The sequence below is a fragment of the Pygocentrus nattereri genome, chromosome 28 (assembly GCF_015220715.1).
Source record: "Pygocentrus nattereri isolate fPygNat1 chromosome 28, fPygNat1.pri, whole genome shotgun sequence".
In the NCBI taxonomy this organism is placed as follows: Eukaryota; Metazoa; Chordata; class Actinopteri; order Characiformes; family Serrasalmidae; genus Pygocentrus; species Pygocentrus nattereri.
The window spans coordinates 12,308,236-12,333,121 of record NC_051238.1 but is presented as its reverse complement, the minus strand read 5'-3'; the positions used below and the strand labels follow the sequence as shown (position 1 = coordinate 12,333,121).

The following is a 24,886-nucleotide window of genomic DNA, read 5'->3' as shown; positions in this document are numbered from 1 at the left end:
CCATGATTAAAGAGATATTTGGTATTCAGTGTTTTGGATATTGACATGGTAAGAATATTATTAGTGATATTGTAGCAGGAGGTGGTTAAATTGTTACACCTCCTGTTTAACAAACACCCACTTTAAATTGTTGGGCGGGTCCTTGGCACACTATATCTGGGCAGGAGAACGCTGCCTGTAGGTGTGCTACCTGTTGTCCCCCTCCCCCTCCCTCTCCCTCTCCCTCTCCCTCTCCCTCTGTGCTGTATGCTGGTCTTCTGGCCAGAACTGTTTGCTGGTGTCTCCAGCTCTCTGTGGTGCTGCTGTTTTGTCTGGAGTTTACGTTTGGGATTCAGATTCCTGCTGTATTGCCATGGGTTGGCTTAGGACTGTTTTTGTCTCTTTAATTCTGGCTTATTTTGTTTGTTTAGTAGTATTTTCCTTTTCTAAGTTGTTTCTCTGTCTGTTTATTTGCTTTTTCTTGTGATTTTTTTACTTTGTTCTAATTTGGCTCTCGGGCTGTAGTGTTGACTTGTTATAATTGCTTTTGTGTTGTGTCAGTGCTGTTAAACGTGTGTGTGTGTGTGTGTGTGTGTGTGTGTGTGTGTGTGTGTGTGTGTGTGTGTGTGTGTTTTATGAGGGTTATTGGACGGTGTTGTATGAGGGGGTAAGGACAGTGGCACTTATACTAGCTAATGCTATTAGCCTTCCCCCTCAACCCCCGGTGTAAATATTTTTTGCTCTTTCTTCTGGCTGGACAGGAGCAGTGGGCCAAAGCGGGAGGCAGACTGATCTGGGTGGCGGAGTCCCTTTTTCACCTTCCCTGTAGCATAGAGCACTTCGTGTGGCGTTGAGGTGTGTAGTGTGATCACCTGTGGTGTGTAGTGTAGGTGCCCCCCCCCCACTCTCATATTTTCCTCTGCTGTGGTGAGCCCCTCAGTCCTGTTCCTTTTGCCACAAGAATTTTATGAAATTGTATATGGATCCATATGATATTAAATTTAATTGTGTTTGTGTTTCTTTTATTGTGCCGGGGTCCAGTAGGGGGCTTGTGTCCTGACCTGTCTCGGGAGGGAGATTTTAAATAATCCTTAATAAACTTTGAAAGAACATTGGCATTATGTCTCTGTCCAAGTGTGTCGAACCAGCGTGTCCTTCTGCCTTGGGCTTATGTCCCAGGTATATTTCCTAGGGGTGAAATTCCCCTAGGTGGCGTAGTCGTGCTATTTAATTTACCCCTCCGCTCTGTCACAATATAATAATGCTAAGACTGAATCCAATGACTTTAACCAATCATTTTTAATTCATTTTGTTTTTCTCCATGTCGCACTTCTCTGTAACCCCACATACACAAATTACAAGTCGGTTGTGCTCTGCTAATTATGAGGGGCCGGTCTAAACCAAAAATGCCAGGGCCGATTTTGTCCCAGTCCAGCTCCGCGTGGGTTTGCCATTTTGCTGTACCAGAAATACTTGCTCTTCTGCTTTTTGTTAGTCAGCTGACTGAGGCAAAAACACGTCTAAGCCAAGAGTGAACTGCGGTACATGAGCAGAACATTCAACCTTAATCTTATTTCACAGCAGCCGTTTTTGATTTCTGGAAATTTCCCACTCCGTGTTCAGTAACTGAAGCTGAAAGACGCGCTGTACTGCACTGCACTGATTTTGGGGTTGGTGGCGACTCTGCTGGACTGAAGTCCGGCTGAGAGGGAAACTGACTCGTCTCTGCCAACGCAGGTCCGAACATTCAGAATAATCAGTCAGTGCGAATCTACTCGGCATCTTCTCGCTCAGATGGAGCTTTAATGAAAGCAGTACGTCTCTCATCTGACATGCTGCGTGATATCGGAGAGAACTGAAAGCAGGACACTGCGCTGAGAGGAACTCAGTCGACTCTTCTGTTCAGGAGCCGCTTCCACAGCAGCAAAAGGACCTTTGATATTAAACACTAAAAAGGACACTGCGGAGTTTTTGAGATCAGCTGAACTAAACGCAGCGACTGAGCGGCTCATCCTCATCACTGCGTTCTTCAACAGAGTAAGAGCTTTTTAACCTTCAAACAAACAACACACCCTCAGTGAATATGGCTTATCGATCATTCTAATGTAGTCTTGTCTTTTGTGTTGGAGGACTAAGTAATCCAAAAATGCGCATTTTTATGTGAATGTTTGAAAGGTTTTCAGATGAAGATGAAACGTGGAAAGTAAACACCGTCTGGAATTCCCCGTTCATCATCTCTCAGATCAAACATCTCTGAGTCATCAGCTCATCTGAGGTGGAGAGTTCAATGTCACTAGTTTAATCCTCAGCGAGTCGCGACTCTTAAACTCAGTTCTGATCAAAGCTGCGGTTTAAAGTGATTTTAAACTAAACGTGGTGGTTGTCATTTGGAATCACATATCTGCTGCTCGATGTCACTGGAGATGAGCTTAAAGGGGAGTTTACACCAATATGGATTAGGGTCTGGCTGCGGCCGCGCACTCTCAGGCTCGCTCTGCCACCACAGTGTTTTTGTCGGTTTCATGAGGAAAAACAGCGAATCACGTACTGCTGATCAGCAAGAGCTACACTGGATGTATATTAACATGATCATCAGGAATGTGCGTTAAATGTAACCCTCTAGCCGAGTTATGGACGAAAAATCGCTGTTGGGCTGCTTCTGCCATCGTGGCAGGATCGACACTGAGGCTGAAAGTGCATCTGGCTGACAGTGCATGGCTGCAGCCAGACTCTATTGGGGCAATATGATGTGAATGAGAAACTTACCAAGTCAGGACTGTTCACAGTGGTGGTGATAGGAACCAGACATCTAAAGAGCCTCTAAAAGCTACATCACAGAAAGTAATTAAACTATTACCAGGATTTCACAGTAAAATGCTGTATTCATCACTTTATTATGAAATCAACTCATCTTAACATATTTCCTTTAATAAGACCGCAAAATACTATGAGGCTGATGTTGAGCTTTACCACACAGCATTATGGGATATGGAAAATTCTATTAAACATTTAAAGTGTTTTTATTATGTTTACTATGTTTTTTTGTTTTAAGGACTTTCACATTGATAAGTTTTACAATATGCAGTGCTCTACCACAAATATTAGCACCCATGGTAAACAGGAGACTGACTGACAAAACAGACTAAAAATCTTTTATTCTAACTGTTAACAAAAATCTAACCTTTACTTGAATTACAATGATTGAAAAGAAAACTAAATATTAGGAAATAAATATTTTTACTTCATATGCCACAGTTGTTGGCACCCCTTTTTTAATACATTGTGCAGCCGTTTTGTAAAGATAACAGCTGAGTCTTCTCTTGTAATGCTTAACGAGACTGGAGAACACATGACAAAGGATCTGAGACCATTCCTCCAAACAGAACCTCTCTAGATCCTTCAGATTCTGAGCTCCACATTGCGGACTCTCCTCTCCAGCTCATCTCGCAGCTGTTCTGAGGTTTAGGTCAGGGGACTGAGGTGGCCATGGCAAAACCATGATTATGTGGTCAGTGAACCGTTTTTGTGTTGATTTTGAGGCATGCTTTGGATCATTGTTCTGCTGTATGGACCAGTTTAAACCTAATGGCTCAGGCAGTCAGGTTTTGATTTTATTTCCGCTGGTACTTGTTGGAGTCTGAGATCCCATGTATCTGAATACATTGCTCAGGGACGTTGGAAGAAAAAAGTCCATTGGAAGATCCAACACCATACTTCACAGTGGGGATGGGGTAATTTTCCTAATGGCTAGTTTGTGTCTATACCAAACACATCTCTGGTGTTTATTGGCAAAAAGCTTTTGGTCTCACCTGACCTTAGAACATAGTCCCACTGAAAGTAATGTCTGAAGTGTTATGTTAATGGCAGACTGTGAGTGAGCACGAAGGAGACCAGTACTCGGGTTAGCAGTTTAGTAACTCACGGGTGATTTATTTTCCTCCAGAACAGGCAGTCTGTTACACATAACATAGTCCGTGCTACAACTCTCTGCTGTGCCTTACACTATTCCGCTTTACAGAACACCTCCCCTTTTTAGTAAGACCCCCCTCTCATTCTTCACAATAACTCAACTTAGAACTCTGCTGAACTTTAACAGCTTAAAGGCATTCTAACCTTTCAATTACTCTTATTTACAGATAACAATTTCTTTTCTTTTATTTTCTGTTACAAGTCCAGCCTGTCGGGAGGACGTGACACGCGTCCCACTCTTGTCACGTATGGCACATCAGTCCCACATGTATGTTCTCGGTTGTCTGTATATGTTGTGACTGTGTTACCTGGATTAATAGGTGTGCTAAGTGTAACTGGTGGTGTTGGCTGTTGTGGCGGATCAACTATGCGAACATGTGTGCGGTTTCTTCTAACCTGACCTTCATCAGTGTCAATAATGTAAGATCTAGGTGTTGTTGCCTGTTGCACTACAGTCCCTGATTTCCTCTCCTTTGCCAGCCACACGTTTTGGCCAGCCTGAAGTGGTGGTAGATTTCGTGCCCTGTGTCTCAGGTTGTAGTTGCGCTGCTGTTTCCCCTTAGCTCGAGTCTCAGCCTTTCGGAGTCCTCGGATGTTTGGCCAGCGTGGACGAAGATTTGCAGGCAGCTGTGGTATGGTGGTGCGCAGCTGTCTCCCCATGAGGAGTTGTGCAGGGGAGTAACCACACTCCAGAGGTGTTGCTCGATAAGTCATCAACGCTTTCTGTTTCTCCTCTCCTCCTTTCCACAAGCCTTTCACAGTTGCTACAGCACGTTCAGCCTCTCCGTTCGCCTGCGGATATCTCGGGCTGCTGGTGCAGTGTGTGAACCCATACTCTTCAGCAAAGTCCCTGAAAAGTTCGCAACTGTATTGTGGCCCGTTGTCTGATATTACCGTCTCGGGTATGCCATGCCGGCTGAACACATCCTTCAACGCTGCTATAACTGTCCCAGCTGTGGCAACACTGAGGTGGGCTACTTCAATGTAGCGTGAAAAATAGTCCACTAGCAGGAGGTATGTCTTCTCCCAGAAGAATAGATCTGTACCCACTCTTTGCCAAGGTCTATCTTGGACCGGTGTAGGAATCAGCGGCTCTCTGTGTTCTGCCCGGTGCTGTGAGCAGATACTACAATTGTCCACCAGCTGACTTATATGGACAGACAAACCTGGCCACCAGACCGACTGTCTGGCTCTCGCTCTGCACTTGACTATCCCCTGGTGGCCGCTATGAAGGTTCCGGAGAATATCTTTTCTCATGCTTTGAGGAATCACAATTCTCTGACCTCTCAGTAGCAGCTCTCCCGCCATAGACAGGTTCTCTCTCTCTGGCCAGTATGGACCCAGATCTGGATGGAGTGCATGTCTTTCTGGCCACGCTGTTTGACAGTACTGGATTAGCTTTGCACAGATGGGGTCTGTTTTCTGCTTCTCTTGGATCACCTTCAGTCTTGCTTCTGTAGCAGGAAGGCTCTGGACAACTGCATCCACAAACACTTTAACATCTGCCTCATTGTCTTTCTCCTCTCGTGTGAGAGTGTGCTTCACAGGAGCTCTCGACAGTGCATCTGCTGTTATCAAACACTTTCCCGGCACATGGACAATGTCATAAGTGAATTTTAACAGTCTCAGCCGAAATCTCAGCACTCTGGGTGGGAGCTCGTCTAGTGCCTTGGAGCTCAGTAGCGGCACTAGCGGCTTATGATCAGTCTCTATCTTGAACTGTAGACCCAGCAGGTAAGGTGACAGACGTTCACATGCCCACGTCACTGCCAAAGCCTCCTTTTCAATTTGGGCATAGTGTTTCTCAGCCTCGGTGAGACCCCTAGAGATGAACACGGTCGGTCTCCACGTTCCATCTTCCTGCTGCTGACTCAAGACGCCACCTAAGCCAAAGGAAGATGCATCTGCTGATACACACGTTTCTGCCGTTGGTGAGTATTGCGCCAGCACAAGTGGTGAACTCAATTCATTTTTCAACCTCTGGAATGCCTCTATCTGTGGCTTTTCCCAGCTCCACTCATTCTTCTCGCTGAGTAGCTCTTTAATTGGGCGTGTGTAGGATGCCAAGTTAGGTAAAAACTTCCCCAGGTAGTTGGCCATACCCATCACTCTCCTCACCCCTTCTACGTTTTGTGGTTCTGGCATCTCCATGATGGCTCTGATTTTGTCCGGATCTGGTGTCACCCCGTCTGCTGTGACTCTGTGGCCCACAAACATAATGCTGTTTTTTGCAAACTCAAATTTTTCGTTCAGAGTGAGTCCCTCTTCTCGTAGTCGCTGTAGGACCTTGTGCAGTCTTGCATTGTGTTGCTGCATGTCCTCACCATACACGACAATGTCATCTGCATGACATACGGCACCTTCACAACCCTCCAGCATCTGTGACATCCGATGCTGGAAGTGCTCTGGGGCTGAGGAAATCCCAAAAGGAAGACGATTAAACGAATATCTTCCGAAGGGTGTAATAAACGTTGTGAGAAGTGAGCTCTCCTCAGACAATGGGATTTGCCAGAAACCAGATGTCGCATCCAGCTTCGTGAAAACTTTTGCCCCCGCCAACATGGCCAATGTATGGTCAGCTGCAGGAAGAATGTGTCTCTCTCGCCGCACCCACTTGTTCAGGTGTGTGAGGTCAACACAGAGTCTTAACTTTCCTGGCTGTGCTTTTGGTGCAACAACTAGTCCTGCGCACCATGGTGTAGGTTTCGTCACCTTTGAAATCACCCCCATGCTCTCCATGCGATTCAGTTCAGCTCTCACTTTGTCTCTCAAGGGCAGTGGTACTCGGCGTGGTGTTGACAGAGCGTATGGAACCGCCCCTGGCTCCAACTCTATTTTGTAGGGCTTCTTTAATTTCCCCAAGCCAGAAAACACTGTGGGGTACAGTGCCTTAAAATCTTCTTGCTGGCCCTGCACTACATGGACCCGCTTTATCAAGGCTAGAGCTTTTAATGCTGGTAGGCCCAGTAATGGTTTGGCTAGACCTCCAACAACATAAATGTCCTGTTCAGTCACTTTATTATCAAAGCTCAACTTGCCTTTAAACAGTCCTTCGACTTCTAGCTTGTGGTTTCCAGGACCATACAGCACTTTTCTGGACGACTGCAGTGTACCGTGACTTTTGGCAGAGTAGGAGCTGCTTGGAATTGCTGTGACAGTAGCTCCTGTATCCAGCTTGAACACAACTTTTCCACTGTTTAGTTGCACCATTTCGCACCACTCCGACTCCCCGTCAGAGCACATTTCTCCCAGGAAAGCAAAATCCTCCTCACTGCTCTCTTGTGCTGCCTCTGTGATATTATGGACACGCCCACTTGACCTACATTTCTTGGCGAAGTGTCCTTTTTTATGGCATTTTCTACACTCAGCTTCACGAGCAGGACAGTCCTTCCAAAGGTGCTTTTTCGTGTGTCCACACCTGCTGCATGCAAATGGCTGTGTGTCACTTTTCCCCTTTTCTGCTTTCGGCCGTTCACTGCTCTTCTTAAACACTGTTTCAACTCGCCCCGGCTGCTGCTCTGTCCCCCGTAACACCGGCTGTTGCCTTTTCACTGCTGCACTCTGTCTCACTCTCGTCATAGCTTTCTCTAAAGTCAACTCACTGTCCAGCTGTAAACTTTCCGACAGCTTAGCATCTCTTATGCCGACTACTTTTCGGTCTCTGATAAGCTGGTCTCTCAGAGGCCCGAACTCACAATGCTCTGCCAGCGTGTGCACCGCTGTGATAAAAGATTCCACACTCTCACCTGGCTCTTGGCTCCTCCGGTTGAAGCGTGCTCTTTCGAAAATCACATTCCTCTTGCTCACACAATGCACTGTGAACGCATCCGTGACTGCTTTATATGACTTTTTCTGTTCCTCTGTTAGCGGCAGCACGTTTAAAATGTCCTCGGCCTCATCACCGACAGCATACATGAAAGCATTCACTTGAAATTCGTCTGATTTCTTGTCCAATTCAGTCGCTATTCTATAGCGCTCATAGCGTTTTAGCCATCTCGGCCATTCATTAGCATTGGTAAAGTCGAACTTGCGCGGTGGTGCTAACTGTGGTAGCGTCACTCCTCCGTCTCTGTTTGCATCCATTTTCCGCCGTTTATTTGCCTTTAGTTCGTCTTTACTTCTTCTTTGTTACTTCTTTTTACTTCTGACACCATGTTATGTTAATGGCAGACTGTGAGTGAGCACGAAGGAGACCAGTACTCGGGTTAGCAGTTTAGTAACTCACGGGTGATTTATTTTCCTCCAGAACAGGCAGTCTGTTACACATAACATAGTCCGTGCTACAACTCTCTGCTGTGCCTTACACTATTCCGCTTTACAGAACATGTTAGTATTTGACAGCAGGGGCCTTCTTCTGGCAACCCTGCCAAACAGCTTGTCGTCATGTAGGTGGTGTCCAGTGGCGTAAGTAGGATCTTGTAGGCCTTGGTGCAGAAACAATGAATGGGCTGCCTATATGGAAATTACCTTTAATGAATAAAAATGACAATGTAATTTGTTTGTTTATTTGCTATTGTTGTGTGTCAAATGAGCTGATGCTTTCAAGGCATGCAGATGGGAGGCATGGAGACTGAGGATGTTTGCAACACTTTTTGCATTTCTCTCAGTTACTCAAAGACTATAAAGACTAGTCCAGCCAAATTTTTAAACATAAATCTGCCTGCTAATTAAGTTTAGCATTTAAAGATAATTAGACACACAGACTATATAGAAAACGTATTGGGACTTAATCATTGAATTCGGGTGTTTCATGCAGTCCTAATCAAACACCCATGCAGTCTGCCTCTACAAACATTTGTGATAGAATGGGTTTTTGTAAAGACCTCACTAAATTTAAGCATGTTACTGTAATAGGATGCCACCATTGCAAAAAGTTGGTATACGGAATTTCTTCCCTCATAGATCTTGCAGGACCAACTGTCTGTGGTATTTTTTGAAAAGAAGTGTTTAGGAACCACAACAACTGAGACTACTTTAAGTTACAGAGTGCAGAGCACTAAGACGCTGTCCAATGGAGTGATGTAAAGCATGTCGTCACTGGACTCTGGAGCAGTGGAAACGTATTCTGTGGAGTGACAAATCACGTTTTTCCATCTGGCAGTGAACTCTGGGTTTGGTAAATGCCAGGAGAATGAATGTTGAATGTTACAACTCCATATTAATGCCTATGGATTTAAAATGGGATGTCATTATAACTCCTGTAGCTGTAATGTGTAGGTGTCCCAACAACTTTATCCATGTAGTATATCATTCACAATACTTGGAATGGAAGAAGTCAGATGTTGCAACTTACCCCAACCCAGGGGACAGTTGCAACATGGAACAGGGATGGTTGCATATTAAAAACATATGAAATTTCAGTAATTAACTTCAGCTTTTTGTCTCATTAAGCATAGTATTTTAAAAATATGTATTGTTTTACAATAATATTATAGTATTATTTCTTTATTTAGTAATATTCACTGTCCTGACTGTGGGAAAGGTTTGTTATAATTCTCTAATCCCACCGTAGGGCTGTTTCCGTTTACTCATAGGTGGACATCAAACTGGGAAGGCCTATTAGAGCCCAGGAAATACGCGGCAGTCAGTGTGAACTTAATTGTGCTTTACTGAACGACAGCAGATCATCCATAGCCCTCATGCTTCTTCAATGCAGTCTTATATACTCTTAAGTTGACTCATAGAACCGACAGCAAACCATGCATCTGAATGTAACTCGATGTTAGGCTTATAAAGGTTGATATGAGATGGTACGATGACTTGAAATGATATGAAACTGATATGGTCTACGAAACAAACAGAAGAGAAAAAACGATTACAAGCTTCTACATAAACATGCACTAAATCGCTGAAATTCGTACCAGCTAAAGAACTTCAGTGAACACATAAAATGATGTGCCCGAGGCACATAACTAACGTTCTGCTAAGCATTACCTCACTCTGTATAACAATGAACTCACACATTATGACTTGTGTTAGGTTTAACTTGAGCTACATAATGACTGTAACTGCTAACTCACATGAGGTCATGCACGCATATCAGTGTAAATAAAGTCCTTCTGCTCTCTACTTGTGCGCCGCTTGCTCTCCCGCTCCATCTGCGCAGCATGCTCGCTTTCTGCCGCGACTGCAGTGCTCAGAGAGATATTGAATATGTTCGTGAGAACATCAGCCAGCTGTTCGGCGCATTCTCTGAACACTCACAGCCTGGTATGCTGTCGGATCCTGATGATTTTCTTGGGTTGACTCTGTGTAGAGTTCTCCGCACATCAGCAGTAGACAGACACAGTACCTGATCACTTGAAGGAGGTGTGGTTTTCCTTACCATAATGCCATTCTGTGCCTCAAACCGAGCATAGAAGTTGTTAAGCATGTCTGGATGGGAGGAATCACTGTCACAAGCAGATGGAGGTGACTTGTAGTTGGTGCCTGGATGCCCTGCCACATGTGCCGTGTGTCAGCAGTGTTTTGAAAATCATGGATTTTCTTTGAGTAGGCACGCTTAGCCTTTTTGATGGCCCGGGAGAGCTTGGCTCTTGGCACCCTCAGGCTTGCTTTGTCCCTTGACTTGGAAGCCTTGTCGCGGGTTCTCAGCAGCATGCGCACCTCTGCAGTCATCCATGGTTTCTGGTTGGGGTGAGTTGTGATGGGTTTGATGATGTTAGTGTCTCCAATGCACTTGCTGATGTAGCCAGTCACTGATTCTGTGTACTCCTCCAGGTTGATAGTCACCGGTAGTTGCTGCTACTCTGAACATCTCCCAGTCAGTGTGCTCAAAACAGTCCTGAAGAGCAGAGAGCTCCTGGCGGCCAGGTTCTCACTTGCTTCTGGTCTGGTTTGGCACGTCTGATGAGCGGTCTGTATGCTGAAATGAGCATCACAGAGTTGTGGTCTGAGTAGCCGTAGTGGGGGCGGGGCTCAGCCCTGTACGTGCTGGGGATGTTTGTGTAAACAAGATCCAGCACGTTAACCCTCTGGGTTGCAAAGGCCACATACTGATGAAATTTGGGGAGTACTGACTTCAGACTGGCATGGTTGAAATCACTGGCAACAGTAAACAGTCTGTCTGGGTTTGTGTTCTGGAGGTCGCTGATAGCTCTGTACAGCTTGTTCAGTGCGGCATTAACACTGGGTGCTATATACACCGCTATTATATACAGCGAATGGCCTGGCTCTGACAATCACAAACTCCACCAGCGGTGAGCAATGACCGGACACTACCGCTGCGTTTTTACACCATTCAGTGTTGATGTAAACACACAGGCCTCCACCTCAAGCCTTACTGCACAGCTCAGCATCGCTGTCCGCACGGAAGCACAACAGGCCATCGAGCTGAACGGCTAAGTCCGGAGTGGAGCTCGTCATCCACGTCTCCGTAAAAACGAAAACACAGCAGTCTCTGAACTCACGCTGGGTAGTCCAGTTTATTCTCCAAGGAACAAACGTTAGAGAGAAGAAGCCATGGAATGGCGGGTTGTGTGGGGTTAGCCATTAACCTAGCGCGCACGCTGGCTCGCTTGCCTCGCTTTCCTCACTTCTGCCTCCTCGCGCATCGCTTTCAGTGAGCAGGCTCATGCAGCGCTGGGAACCGTAGCAGGCCTAGCTCGCGCAGCTCTTCCCACAGTTCGCTTGGAAGCAGAGATTGTGGCTGATTTCTCAGCTGTAGCTGGCTCTGGCGATGGTAGATGATGGTGCTGGTTGAAACAGTCATGATATCTAGTTTTGGCAGGTTACATGACAGACAGTGAACGAAAATAGCAAAAAAACAGTTTTGCTATTCCCAAAGTGGCCGCTGCAGCTACTTGCCGCACCGCCGGAAGTTCAGTAGGCCTCTTTTACAACATAGGCTGCTCCCACCAACTGTACCAGCTGGACCTCTGATTGTTTAGAGGTCCTCCTCACATGACTGACTGCAGAGCAGGTACCTCTGTGAAGGAAGAGAGCAGGAGAGAGTAGCCAATCTTGTTTGTAAAATTGTATGTTTGTTTCTAGCTTCCAGCGTGTGCAGTTGTTCTGCCCCCACTGCAGTTGACCTAACATTTTTCATAGTAATGGCAGATTCAGAATTTGATGTGTGTCTGTAGTCACAATCACAATCTGGCCAAACAGACTGAAGGTCATACTATTATTATTACATTATTCTAAAGCAGGTGTGTCCAATCTTATTTTCAAAGACCAACTGATTAAACATGTAGAATCAGGTGTGCTTCAGCTAGTTTGGAGTGAAAACCTGCAGCCTCACTGGCCCTCTGCCAATAAGATTTAGACAGGGGGTCACCCGTCTTGTCAAAATCTGTTTTATATAACCACAAATACAAAACACTTCAGGTGTGTGTGAATAAAGCTTGTCGTTAGTTGGCGATGCTTCAGCGGAGTGATGCAGTCTTGGTGTGAAAAAGCTGTTATCGCAATTATCAGCAGTTAGAACTCAGAATTCAATCTGTGACTGATTTGTCATCCCAACATGTTTGTCCTTTCTTTTTAGATTCTTCTCCAAGGAGCAGAAACCCTGAAGGAGGACTTGGCCCAAGACATGCGTAGAAAATAGGATGAACTGCATCAGCAGATCTACCAGGACTGAAATCTACATGTTTTTGTTATAGTAGATCTACCAGCTGTAGAACTGCCATCAGCATGAAGCAAACCTGCTCGATGTTTTTAGCAGATGACCTGAAAGCAGAGGGACAGATGAAGTGTGGGGGAGAAACGTTTTCTTCTTTCTTTATTAGAAGACACTGAACTAGCACTCTGGAGATGACCTGTAGCTTCAAGATATTTATTCTATTCGCCGCTGTTTTCACCCTGAATTTTGAACTCTGCTTTGGCCCATGTGCCCGTGCCGAGTATGAGATAAATGGAGAATGCTGTCCCATGTGCGCAGCTGGTAAGTTAAAGGTGAATGTAAGTTGCCTAAATCTATAGGAACGTCACCACACCCGGCTATGCAACATGTATGAGAGGGCAGGGAGAGGGGCGCCCTGCGCCCCCCAAAAAGAAGCGATTATGAGGGTTCAGCGAAGTTCAGACGAACGCGCAGTTCCGTAAAAATAAGTTTTATTCACAGTAGGCAGGTCGGTGTCAAAGCGCATGCGTGGGTCAAAGCCAGGAGAGCAGAGATGATCACGGCTGTGATCACCACAACAGGCAAACGTAAGCAAAAGGGCAATCCGAGAAACAAGGTCGTTTACACAAGCAGAGTCATCCAAAACACAAAGCCAGAATCCGGTAACCAAAATCCAAAGGACAAGGAAAAAATCTCAGTCCAGCTAAACGGGCAAAAGGTCAGCGACAAACACGCTATACGGTAATCAGGAAAACCGCTCAGTAAGTTGATGAGAGAAACAACACCAACTAACTAACGCTTATAACTAATCTAGCCTGAACATGTGACAAACTAGCACAGGTGACATGAGTCAGTAATCGGGTGACTGTGAATGCTGATGAGTGCGTGATCAATCGAGCTCCCTCATACTCCTGGGAAATGGAGTTCGCAAAACTGGGAGAGTCCGTCTGAGGCGAGACGTTCTGCGTCACTCTTACTATAGTATCTGATCTACCTCTATCCTGTTAATATTATGAGACGAGAGCGCTACAAAACATTCACATTAACTACTTTATCACACAATTTTGCTTCAGATGTGGTCCTTCAGTCTCAATGTTTAGCGTCCAAAATTTGCTTCTGTAGTTCAGCACTGGAACTATTATGGTAACAAAGGCTAACCAAAAAATAATAATAACTGAGAGTAAACAGTCACCCAAATCTTTTTTGTAAATACATCGTTAAAACTTTCTGCAGAATTGTTGAGGTGGTTTAGAACAAAACAGAGCAAGATGTTGTCTAAAGTGGCTGCCTACTGTGTGAAGTTAGTGAAGTTCTGTTCATTTGTATGGTTCACACGCATGTGGAAAATTATATCAATGTGAGGTTTTTTGTAAATTTTCCCTTTAAACATTATTTTGTCTCATTCTTTGCTGTATTTTTTTAGGAAACTATGTTTATAGGCATTGCACTGTGGATACAAGCACTAATTGTGTTCCATGTCCTGAATCAACTTACACTGATGAACCCAATTGTTTTATAAACTGCTTTAGCTGTACAGTGTGTGATTCTGGTAAGTCTGTCTTTCATAAGTAATTCATGTTTTATATATTTTGTAGACTTCAGCGTGATTTGTGTATGTAAAGCATTGGTTAAATAAATATAATAGTTTTGGTGTAGTGACAGTTATTTTGTGTTGTTTACAGGTCAGAGTTTAAGAGTAAAGACCTCCTGCTCTAGATCATTGGATACTGCCTGTGAACCACTAGATGGATCTTACTGCACTGCTCAACAGGGAGGCAGCTGTAGACGAGCTGAGAAACACAAAAACTGCAGTCCTGGACAATATATAAAGCACAGAGGTTAGTGTGATATGTCAGTATACACTATAAACTTCCAAAGTAACACTGGTTTTCTGGTGTACCCTACATAAGTTTTTTTTTTTTTTCTCTAGTGGAAAAGTAGATATTTGTGCATTTTAATAACCGAATGTTTTAAATCAGAACATTAAAATAAAAAGCCTGGAGACAAGACGGGGTGTGTGGAGTAAATATAACTTAGAAAATATAATTTCAATGGATTATGGTACAATTATCTTCCCTGACTAAAGGTACTGGGATGTACGCCCGAGTGTACCACCACAGTAACACCACATAAATACACATAAACAAAATAAACTCTTATTAAAACAAAACAAAAAAATTGGGCTTTGCATACAGATCCTTTAAATAACTTGCTTACAGTAGCAGCTATTCTCTGTGACTGAGCAGAACTTGTATGTTTGCAGGAACATCATTTAAAGATACTGAATGTGCTGAATGTCCAGATGGTACCTTCTCAAATGGCTCTCTTCAGATTTGTCAACCACATTCAAAGTGAGTGAATTCAATTGAGTGTCAGTGAATGATCATTATGATCAGTGAATGAATATCCAACAGTAGGGATTTTCACACAGTAGTTCTAGTGAGATTATACATAACCCAAAAAAAGGAAATATAGGCATAGAATAAAAGGAAAAAAGGCACTATTTGCAAGACATGCACAAGCAGTGGATGTGTACACATAAATGTGTCATTTTGTTTGAGATTGAAGGATCTAAATGAAAGAGTGTTGAATAGAGACACAGAGTGTAAAAGTAAAATGTTGTCATTTGGTTGTAGTTTTATAACCTTCATCTAAAGGAGAGTCTTCATCTAAAGGATAAACCAGAGCAAGTGTTAAAGAAATGTAGATGATCAACAGTGACCTATAAAAACTACACAATCAGAAAATCATGTGACTTCATCAGATGATTTGTTTTATTCTGACAGATGTGAAGATCTGGGACTTACAGAAATAAAAGTAGGAACACTTTCTTCTGATGCTGAATGTGGAAATCAAACTCCAACTGCTCTGATAGCTGGAATCACAGTTTTTATTCTCACTGTGGTTGTAGTAGTAGCAGTTCTCATGCTTCTCAAAATTAAGCATAGCACTCACCAACATGCAGGTAAGTGCCTTACATTTATTTATTTAGAAGTTTTATTTATACAATATTTTTACAGTTTATTATAAAATATTAAAAGTAGACTGTGCTTTTCTATCAGCTGGACATGATGAAACAGTTAGAAGTCAAGACATTGAATTAGACCAACTGTAAGTATTTTGTTATTTATATTATTTTAGTTTGGCTACATGTTCTGTATTAATGCATATTTAATTCATTAGTTGTATTTAATTAGTTTTTATTAGTAGAATTTCAACAAAAGAATGAAAAAATGAAGCTTAAACTCCACAAAATGAAGCTTAAACTATGTGTTTACATCAACACCATTCAGTGTTGATGTAAACACACAGGCCTCCACCTCAAGCCTTATTGCACAGCTCAGCGTCTCTGTCCGCACGGAAGCACAACAGGCCATCGAGCTGAACGGCTAAGTCCGGAGTGGAGCTCGTCATCCACGTCTCCGTAAAAACGAAAACACAGCAGTCTCTGAACTCACGCTGGGTAGTCCAGTTTATTCTCCAAGGAACAAACGTTAGAAAGAAGAACCCATGGAACGCCTGGTTGTGTGGGGTTAGCCATTAACCTAGCGCGCACACCTCCTCGCGCATCGCTTTCGTCCAGCAGGCTCACGCAGCGCCGGGGCCGTAGCAGGCCTAGCTCGAGATGGGAGTCATGATATCTAGTTTTGGTCGGGTTACATGACAGACAGCGAACAAAAATAGCAAAAAAGCATCTTTTTGCTATTCTTATTTTCAAAGACCAACTGATTAAACATGTAGAATCAGGTGTGCTTCAGCTAGTTTGCAGTGAACACCTGCAGCCTCACTGGCCCTCTGCCAATAAGATTTAGACAGGGGGTCACCCGTCTTGTCAAAATCTCGTTTTATATAACCACAAATACAAAACACTTCAGGTGTGTGTGAATAAAGCTTGTCGTTAGTTGGCGATGCTTCAGCGGAGTGATACAGTCTTGGTGTGAAAAAGCTGTTATCACAATTATCAGCAGTTAGAACTCAGAATTCAATCTGTGACTGATTTGTCATCCCAACATGTTTGTCCTTTCTTTTTAGATTCTTCTCCAAGGAGCAGAAACCCTGAAGGAGGACTTCGCCCAACACATGCATTGTATCTACTCTGGTAATAAGATTCACGCCTCTTACTGATGTCCACAACCATTTTATTTTCTTCACCAAGTTACGGAACACCGTGAAAACTGACAACAACAAAAACACATTGCATATACATCATTTTCAGAAACATTTCTTCTACAAAGGTACACAATTTTCAATATTTACAATAGTTACCGTGTGCGCCTATTTAGCCAGTAGTAGACAGTCATCTCTCATCTTTTCCTTGTCTCTTTCTCTCGTCTCTTTCCTCTTTCGCTTAGTTTCCACTCACAATTTCCCGCGCACGTTACCCAGACAGGAAATGACGTCTCTCCACAAATTAATAAACAAATTAAACTTAATATTTCAATAAGGTCTAACAGCAGAACTACGAATTGCAGTACGGATTTCATCATTAATTTATGCAACATAAAAAAAAACAATCAGAAATCAAATATGATAATCTCATAAACTTCTGGCATTGTCACAGTAACATATTGCTGTATTGCGAGCGTCAGCTACATGCATAGTAAATAGAATGAACTCCATCAGCAGATCTACCAGGACTGAAATCTACATGTTTTTGTTGTTATAGTAGAACTATCAGCTGTAGAACTGCCATCAGCATGAAGCAAACCTGCTCGATGTTTTTAGCAAATGATCTGAAAGCAGAGGGACAGATGAAGTGTGGGGGAGAAACGTTTGCCTTCTTTATTAGAAGATACTGAACTAGCACTCTGGAGATGACCTGTAGCTTCAAGATATTTATTCTATTCGCCGCTGTTTTCACCCTGAATTTTGAACTCATGGGCTTTGGCCCATGTGCCCGTGCCGAGTATGAGATAAATGGAGAATGCTGTCCCATGTGCGCAGGTCCTTTATAGAACCATTTTCTTTACTAAAGAACCCTTGAAAAAACATCTTTTTTACGAGTGCACACTAATCAACAAGTCATGTTCAGAACAGACACTGAATGAACAGAATAGTTCCACATAGTGACTGTCTGTGTCTGTCTGTCTGCCCTGTGATGGACTGGCGACCTGTCCAGGGTGTATCCCGACTTCCGCCCGATGACCGCTGGGATAGGCTCCAGCACCCCCCTTCCCCGCGACCCTGATGGAGAAGCGGCTTAGAAAATGGATGGATGGATGGATGGATGGATGGATGGATGGATGGATGGATGGATGGATGGGTTCCACATTGGCAAAGGAGTGAGACAAGGCTGTATACAATCACCATACCTGTTCAACCTGTATGCAAGTCATGTAATGAGAGAAGCAGTACTGGAGGAAGTAACATCAATAACCTTCAATATGCGGATGATACAACACTCATAGTAGAAAATCTGCAAGACAGAATGAAAAGATGGAGCTTCAACTCAGTATGATGTAGTGGACACCCACAATCTGGGTGACCCAGAATCAGTCTGCTTAGGAGGACTCCATATTCCTGAACTTTGAGCCATTGGGTCATCAAAACAGGATTAGGGTGCCAACAAGTTACGCTAAGTTAAGTTTACGACTTAAAAGGATGTTATCTTGGGACTATGGACACAGTGGGAGGCCTGCAACCCCCTTTGCTTCACATGCCATATCATACCAAGCCATAAATTCTAGCTGAGGCCAATTTATTTTATAAGAGAACGTTTAATATAACCCGTTATCTAACTCAGTCATATGTAGTTACTCCTGTCCATACCTAGATTAATTCTCTGCAGAGACTCTTTCAAGTTTAAGTTTCCACACTGCCTCATATCCGTTAACTGTGACCCACTTTAAGCAAGCTATGTTGTCCTTTTAACTTTTATCCCTTTTGTTGCTTTGTTTTATTTTCTTTTGTCCATCATTGAATGTAGTCCAATGTAGTTTAATATTTAGTCAATAAATTCCAATAATGAAGAAGACTAAGGTTATGATGACAGTAAACACTGCTGACTTTTCCTCTGATGGAAAGGATGTGGAAATGGTGCACAGCTTTTGTCTACTCGGCTCAGTTATTAACATCAGAGGATTTAACCCCCAAGAAACACTGCACAGATTGGTGCTCTGCAGAGCAAGGATTTTTGCTTTGATTTTGACCAGAAGAGAATGGGTTCTCCTTCTGAGGAAGCAAAAAGTAAAGAATGATGTGAAAACATGCTAAATTAAAACAAGTCCACCCTGTTTGCCTGTGAATTATGTCTCTATCTTCTGTTCATTCTATTAAAAAAAACAACAACAATGCTAACACTTCAGTGTCTCAGCCTGGTGATTTCAAAGATGACCCTTGTTATACTACGGATAACCCTCTGACCATGCCTGAAGTCATGCTGTACCATACCACTGGCTTAATACGGCTCTGGAGGAATGTGTGTTTTAGTGCAGTTGTGGTCAAAGTAGAAAGTATCTTATAGGCCAAGACACCCCCAGCCTTGAATTGAACAGTTTTCCTTTTACTAATTACAAAAGAAATACTTGCTACAACTGTACTTGTACACAAGTGTAAGCAAATACTATGTGTAGACATTTTATTATTATTTTTATTACTATTATTATTATTATTTACAGTTTCTAATAATGAGACCTGTGTGGCTGCAGACATAAACAACCGAGCTAATTTTATTTTTGATACAGAAATATGAGATTTGAGATATCAATTTGAGGGGGTCCTGACTGCTTAAGTGCTTTTGTATTTCAACCCAGGTAGTAAAAAAAATGGATTATTCCACTGAAGTAGCCATAGATTGCTCTCTGGTTGCTCTCATGTTGCAGTATAGGATCTAGATCAGGGCAGGCAATTATGGTCCTACAGGTCCAGTGTCCAGCACAGTTTGGTGATTTTCCTGCTCTAACAAACCTACTGAATCTGGTTATTAACTAAGGAGTTGAATCAGGGGTGTTTGAGCAGAAAAATGACCAAACTATGCTGCATTGCAGCCCTCCAGGCCCAAAACTGCTCACTTGTGATGCAGATCATGTTTACAATGCTAAACCAGTAAATTATCGGGGAAATCATGACTTCATCTTGCATTTTGTTTCTCTCTGACAGATGTGAAGATCTGAGACTTACAGAAATAAAGACAGGAACACTTTCCTCTGATGCTGAATGTGGAAATAGAAGTCCTGCTGCTCTGATAGCTGGAATCATAGTTGCTGTTCTTATTGTGGCTGTAGCAGTAGCAGTTACCATATTTCTGAAAAGTACATTTAAGATTGTCACACATACAAGTAGGATTTTATATTCTTTAATTACTTAAAACAAACCTTTCTTGATATTCATATAATATATATTTTATTATATTTTAAATCTCTGTTAATCTCCATTAGCCTGTGCTTCTCAATCACCTGGAGGGGATCAGATATTTCTGTCAGAGGAGCCTGTAAGTATTAGTTTAGTTTGATATTGCATGGTAATGCCAATGCAATGTAGTAGTTTGTAGCATTTTAATAGAAAAAAATGAAGATGAGGATTAAACTCAGTATGGGATTCTGGGATTGAAATCAGAGATGAAAATCACTGTTGTTTTTCCTGCCAAGGTAAAACCCACCACAGTAACACCAATGTTAAAAAAGCAGGTAAGAGACCATTGCTGTTTCTCTTTGTGTTCCTTTTTGGTTGCCAGGTTGTGTTGTATTTCTGCACTTAATCAACATTACACATAAATGCATCACATAATTGCATCTAAATAAAATAATCAGCCCCCACCACACTTCTCCATCACATGAAAGCTCCAAACCTAGTACAGTAAGGAAATATGCTAATCTACACATGTAGCAGACTAAAGTGTCTTTGTGATGTATAAGACAGCTGAACTATAGATGTGTGGGTAGACACAGATCTAAATATCTCACAGGAGATACTTCGTTGAAGTCACTATTCCAGCACCACATCATTTTAAGAAGTCACTGTTTTATACAGCATTCTGTTTTATTGTTTGTTTATAGTAATAATAATTAGTAAAGCTATAATAAGTAATAATACAATCATTTTTTTCATATCATCACTGTTTAACAGTATTGTAATGCATGGTTTTAAGAGGAACCACCTGGTCATAAATAACACCTAATACTGTTCTTTTGCCTAAATACATTCTTAGATAGAGCATTGATGAGCTACTTCAAAATTGTAAAATGCATTGGATTCTCTCTTTGCCCAGGATGTGCAGTGTGCAGCCTACTCTCCTGCTAAAAACAGGAGGATTCCCTATAATGGAAAAGACTACTGACCCTCAGCTGAAATTTTGACTTGATAATGATGACCTTATACAAAGTTTGTTTTGGGTTTTTTAACATTGGTTTGGTCCAGGCCCAATTAGTGTCGAGGCTTATGATGTAAAAGTACTGTAATGGAGTGTAGAAGGAGATCGACTGAGTTTATCCAAAAAAGTTGAAATATGTAATGTGGTTGTGTGAATTCAAAGGCCTGGACCGGATGAAAAAGCTGCAGCAAGTTTGGTTTTTAACTTTTTTTTTTTTGTTGAGGATGCAAATACTTTCTTTGTGTGTGAACATGTTAATAATGAAAAGGAGCACTGGAACACTGGATGTGTTTGAGCTGTCTGTTATAAACCCCTCTCTCCACTCCTGCTCAGCCACCCTCACCCTCACAAGACTCTTACCTTTTACTCCCTGATTAACTCATTGCACCTGTTAAGTATGTAAAGCTTTGACAGATACCTGCAATGTTCGTCAGAGATGTTCTCTGAGAAATGTGCTCATTCTCAAACCAATACTCTTCAAACAGTAGTCTGTTGACAGGCTTGTTTCTTTTCTCTAATTCATATCCACTATTGTATAGTCATTAATCATTCATGTTGCTCATTGGGTCATGGTTTTGCTATCCTATGTTGGCCAGAGGAGCATGATTTCTGCTTTTCAGTCTTGGTTCTGTATTGAGATGTCAGAGAGAGCCTGTAATGTATCATCTTATTTTTACAGTATATCTGACAGTATGTGTCTGAGGCTGTGTATGTGCCTTTCTGCCCAGGTGTTTCATTAAAAAGCACTTTTTAGAGGCCGAATCATGGCTTCCTCTGTCTTATTCACCTCTGACACAACAATATGAGAGATTATATGTGACTGCTTACACTGCTTATAGCAAGAAAGGCTAAATAGGCCACTTTTACAAGCACATACTTTTCACTTGAGCCCAGGCAGTCAATAAAAGACCTTATACTTTCACTGAAATACAGCAGTGTATTGACCGAGTTGTGCTTGTTTAGTCAAATCCCTATGAAGGCCTGTTAAGCTCAGTTCAACAATAAAGTCGTGTGACCTCTGGACACACCACATTACTTGCTACGCTGGACTTTCAACTTTGCCAGCGCAGGACTGAACCATTTATCCCGCCACAGGTGAGACGGGACAGGAAATCCACACCTTATGTTCCTAAACATGAACTTTGACCCTTGTCTCTGTGGTCGGCCTGTCTTTTCTCACTCACAGATGATTAAGACATTATGTCCTTTAGTTCTGTATTATTCTTTTATTTCATTAATGTGAAATCTGATCCACAGCCCCCCTTACCTAGAGTGCGCTATTCCAAGATAAACGACGGCTCTACTGCCGGACGAAGAAGAGAACTGTCTGTTTTTAATTACTTTTATTTTAATTCTTTAAGTTTTAAAAAAACTTTCCTCCACACCGCGGCCGTTATGAACACACTGAGCGGACAGTTCATGTCCTCTGTATCTCCGCTGTGCCTGAAAAACAGGGTACGTACCATTAAAACTCTCCGAGCCGAGTTTAAGGCTCAAACTGAAAGTACAGAGCCTGCTGAGCCGAGCTGACCGGAAGTTTCGCTCCTCGGTTTGTTCGGGAGGCATTTTAAATCCTTAAACTTTGTAGAAACTGAGCCAAGCTAAGCTGGAGAGAGACTGAGTCATCTTGGCAGCACCGCAGCTCTGCGCTGCCAGCTCCAGCAGTGCCAGTCCAACCGGTTCTATTTATTTATATATGAGGGGCTTGGCCGGGGGGGGGGGGGGTCAACTCATGATCTGGGTTCTCCTGATGACGCGGCAGCAGCGCCGCTGTGAGTCTGTAAAAGTACAGAAAAGTAATTTAACGTATTGAAATGTTAAATAACTCAATAAAAAAACTCCGACAAGTTCCAGTTAGATTATATATGGATTCCCAATTCACTGCCCAGCATGACGGGCCATTTGTTGGGCTAATTTAGCTCGGTGTGCTGATACCGTGCTGTAGCTGTTAATGTAGGCAGAACGACATTTATTTCACTTACAGGCGCACAGACACTTTAGTCTTCCAGCTCTTTTTGTTGTTTTTTATGTGTGTTATTTCGGTCACGCGTGTTTTCTCACAGCATGTTTGAAACAATTCAATAAAGTTTATGTAGTGAAGCAGAAATTATGAGAAATTATGGCTTTCTAGAGGCTTATTTTATTTACTGATTAAGTCATAAATAGCGACTGTTTAAAGAAGATTAGTCACTGTATATTATATGATATAATATTAGATTATTGTATATAATTTGATATCAGTTTACAAAAGTGACCATATGGCGTTGTGATTATGCTGAAAATCACAAATATCAAAATTCAACATACGGAATCTGTGAGTGTTAAAAATGGGGTAATTGAATTTTTCAATTTGAATATTCTTTTTTTTCTTGTTTTCACTTCAGCAAAATGTTAGAGTGGATCAGTTTTACTTTTGTTTTAAGTGACTCCCTGTTAGAGTATTTACTTGGATTTTAGTACATTTCTCGCTTTTTAACTATTGGTAGGATCATCATTTTGCATAATATGTTCATTAAAAAAACATTAAAAAAACTTTGTATTTTCAGTTCAGCTCATCCTCTTATAATGTATTTCTATTTTCCACATGCAGGGACATTGGAGAGCTGACTGTCTGTACCATTGAGACCAATTATCTTTTTTTTTTCTGCTGCTTTTGTAACAGAATTATTATTGTAGCCTTTGTTTCACTACAGTAGAATCTTAGAATATCATTCATGAAGCTGCACGGTCTTCAGACTCTGCCTTGATCTCTTGGTTGTTGAATTCAGCTAAATGCCGTAAATGTTTGCTCTTTCATTTCAGATTCTTCTCTAAGAAATGGAAAACCTGGACGAGGACTCTGAACCTTTAATGAACGTGTGAGCTGCATCAGTAAACCTGGAATATGATTTCATATTGAACTACCAAGTGCAGAACGGTCAACAGCATGAAACATACTTATGAAATAATTTTGAAATAAATTATGATCTAAAACCAGTGAAGTAAGACAGATGAAATGTGCAGGAGAAACATTTTGCATTCTTTACTAGAAGAGACTGAATCAGCGCTTTCATCATGATCTCTGGTTTGCAGATCATCTTTATTTTTGCTGCTTTTTTTTCATCAAATTTTGAAATGTGTTTTTGTGGATGTGCCCGGGCTGAGTATGAGATAAATGGAGAGTGTTGTCCCATGTGTGCACCAGGTAAGCAATTTTTTTTACATAATCATTTTCCAACCTTTAACCTTGTTTTTGGGACTATGCCTTTAAGATTAATATATATATAAAAGAGATTGGCTGCTCTGTCCTGATTGATCGCTCTGTTTTCTGCCTCATTCTAAAAAGTCTTGGCTTAAACACTTATTACATCAACTAAATTGTTGTAGTAATGTATGTAAGTGTGCTGGTTTTTGTGATGTCACAGAACTCGCACATGCAGAAGGATAATAATAATAATATACTAACTAATAACATTTTTATGCTGTTGTAGTTTTAAATTATAATATTAATGCATTATAACTTATTAATGCATAACTTATTGATGCATCATGTGTAACAAATGAATGAATTCTGAATTAGTGTACAGTGAACTACAAACAGATTTTGTTCCCTGTCTTTATTTTTATATTCGGAAAAATTCATAATCTGGTCTCAGTCTAGTCTCAGGCTCTCCTGGTCTCTGTTTTAAATCAGACTCAACCACTACGAAGTATTTGGTCTTGTATTCCAGAATTAATGGTGCCTTCACAGATGTGCACATCACCCATGCTATGTGCACTAAGTCATTATCCAAATCTTTTCTAGTAGTTGTAATCTTTTCTGTAAACATATTCATGAAATTCCCAAGCCAGTGAAACCATGTTTAGGCCTTTATTATGGTCATGCAAATTTGTTCATGTGGTTTAGGACACATTATGACTTTCTGTGAGCTATGACAATGAGCAAAGCAGGACGAGGTGTTGTCTAAAATAGCTGCTCACAGTGATTAGCTGTATGGTGAAATGTTGTTCGTTGGTGTAGTTCACAATAAGTCATGCTTTGCTCTGAACCATATCAGCAAGTCTGTGAAACCTTAATGAAGACCGGG

The 24,886-nt window shown here is 42.0% G+C and overlaps 1 protein-coding gene and 1 long non-coding RNA gene across 4 annotated transcripts; one reads left to right on the top strand and one right to left on the bottom strand.

Annotated features, from left to right (window-relative positions):
* Window positions 1-1,485: 1,485 nt before the first annotated feature.
* LOC119262631 (tumor necrosis factor receptor superfamily member 14-like) lies at window positions 1,486-19,665 on the top strand. 2 transcript variants are annotated; one of them, XM_037535597.1, is made up of 9 exons: window positions 1,486-2,016; window positions 12,434-12,832; window positions 13,935-14,060; window positions 14,194-14,349; window positions 14,775-14,862; window positions 15,298-15,476; window positions 15,574-15,622; window positions 16,544-16,610; window positions 19,610-19,665. In XM_037535597.1, exons 2-8 carry the CDS (start codon window positions 12,703-12,705, stop codon window positions 16,569-16,571), a joined length of 756 nt encoding a protein of 251 aa, XP_037391494.1. In that variant the 5' UTR covers window positions 1,486-2,016; window positions 12,434-12,702; the 3' UTR covers window positions 16,572-16,610; window positions 19,610-19,665. The 2 variants fall into 2 exon arrangements, with proteins under 2 accessions (XP_037391494.1, XP_037391495.1); XM_037535598.1 differs by lacking the exon at window positions 19,610-19,665 and adding an exon at window positions 17,631-18,808.
* LOC119262634 lies at window positions 17,707-22,462 on the bottom strand. Of its 2 annotated transcripts, none has more exons than XR_005129786.1 (3): window positions 22,283-22,462; window positions 19,631-19,754; window positions 17,707-17,832 (listed from the first exon to the last, which is right to left on the bottom strand). It is a non-coding gene; the product is annotated as an uncharacterized LOC119262634 (long non-coding RNA). The 2 variants fall into 2 exon arrangements; XR_005129787.1 differs by lacking the exon at window positions 17,707-17,832 and adding an exon at window positions 18,661-18,682.
* Between the last annotated feature and the right edge of the window lie 2,424 nt (window positions 22,463-24,886).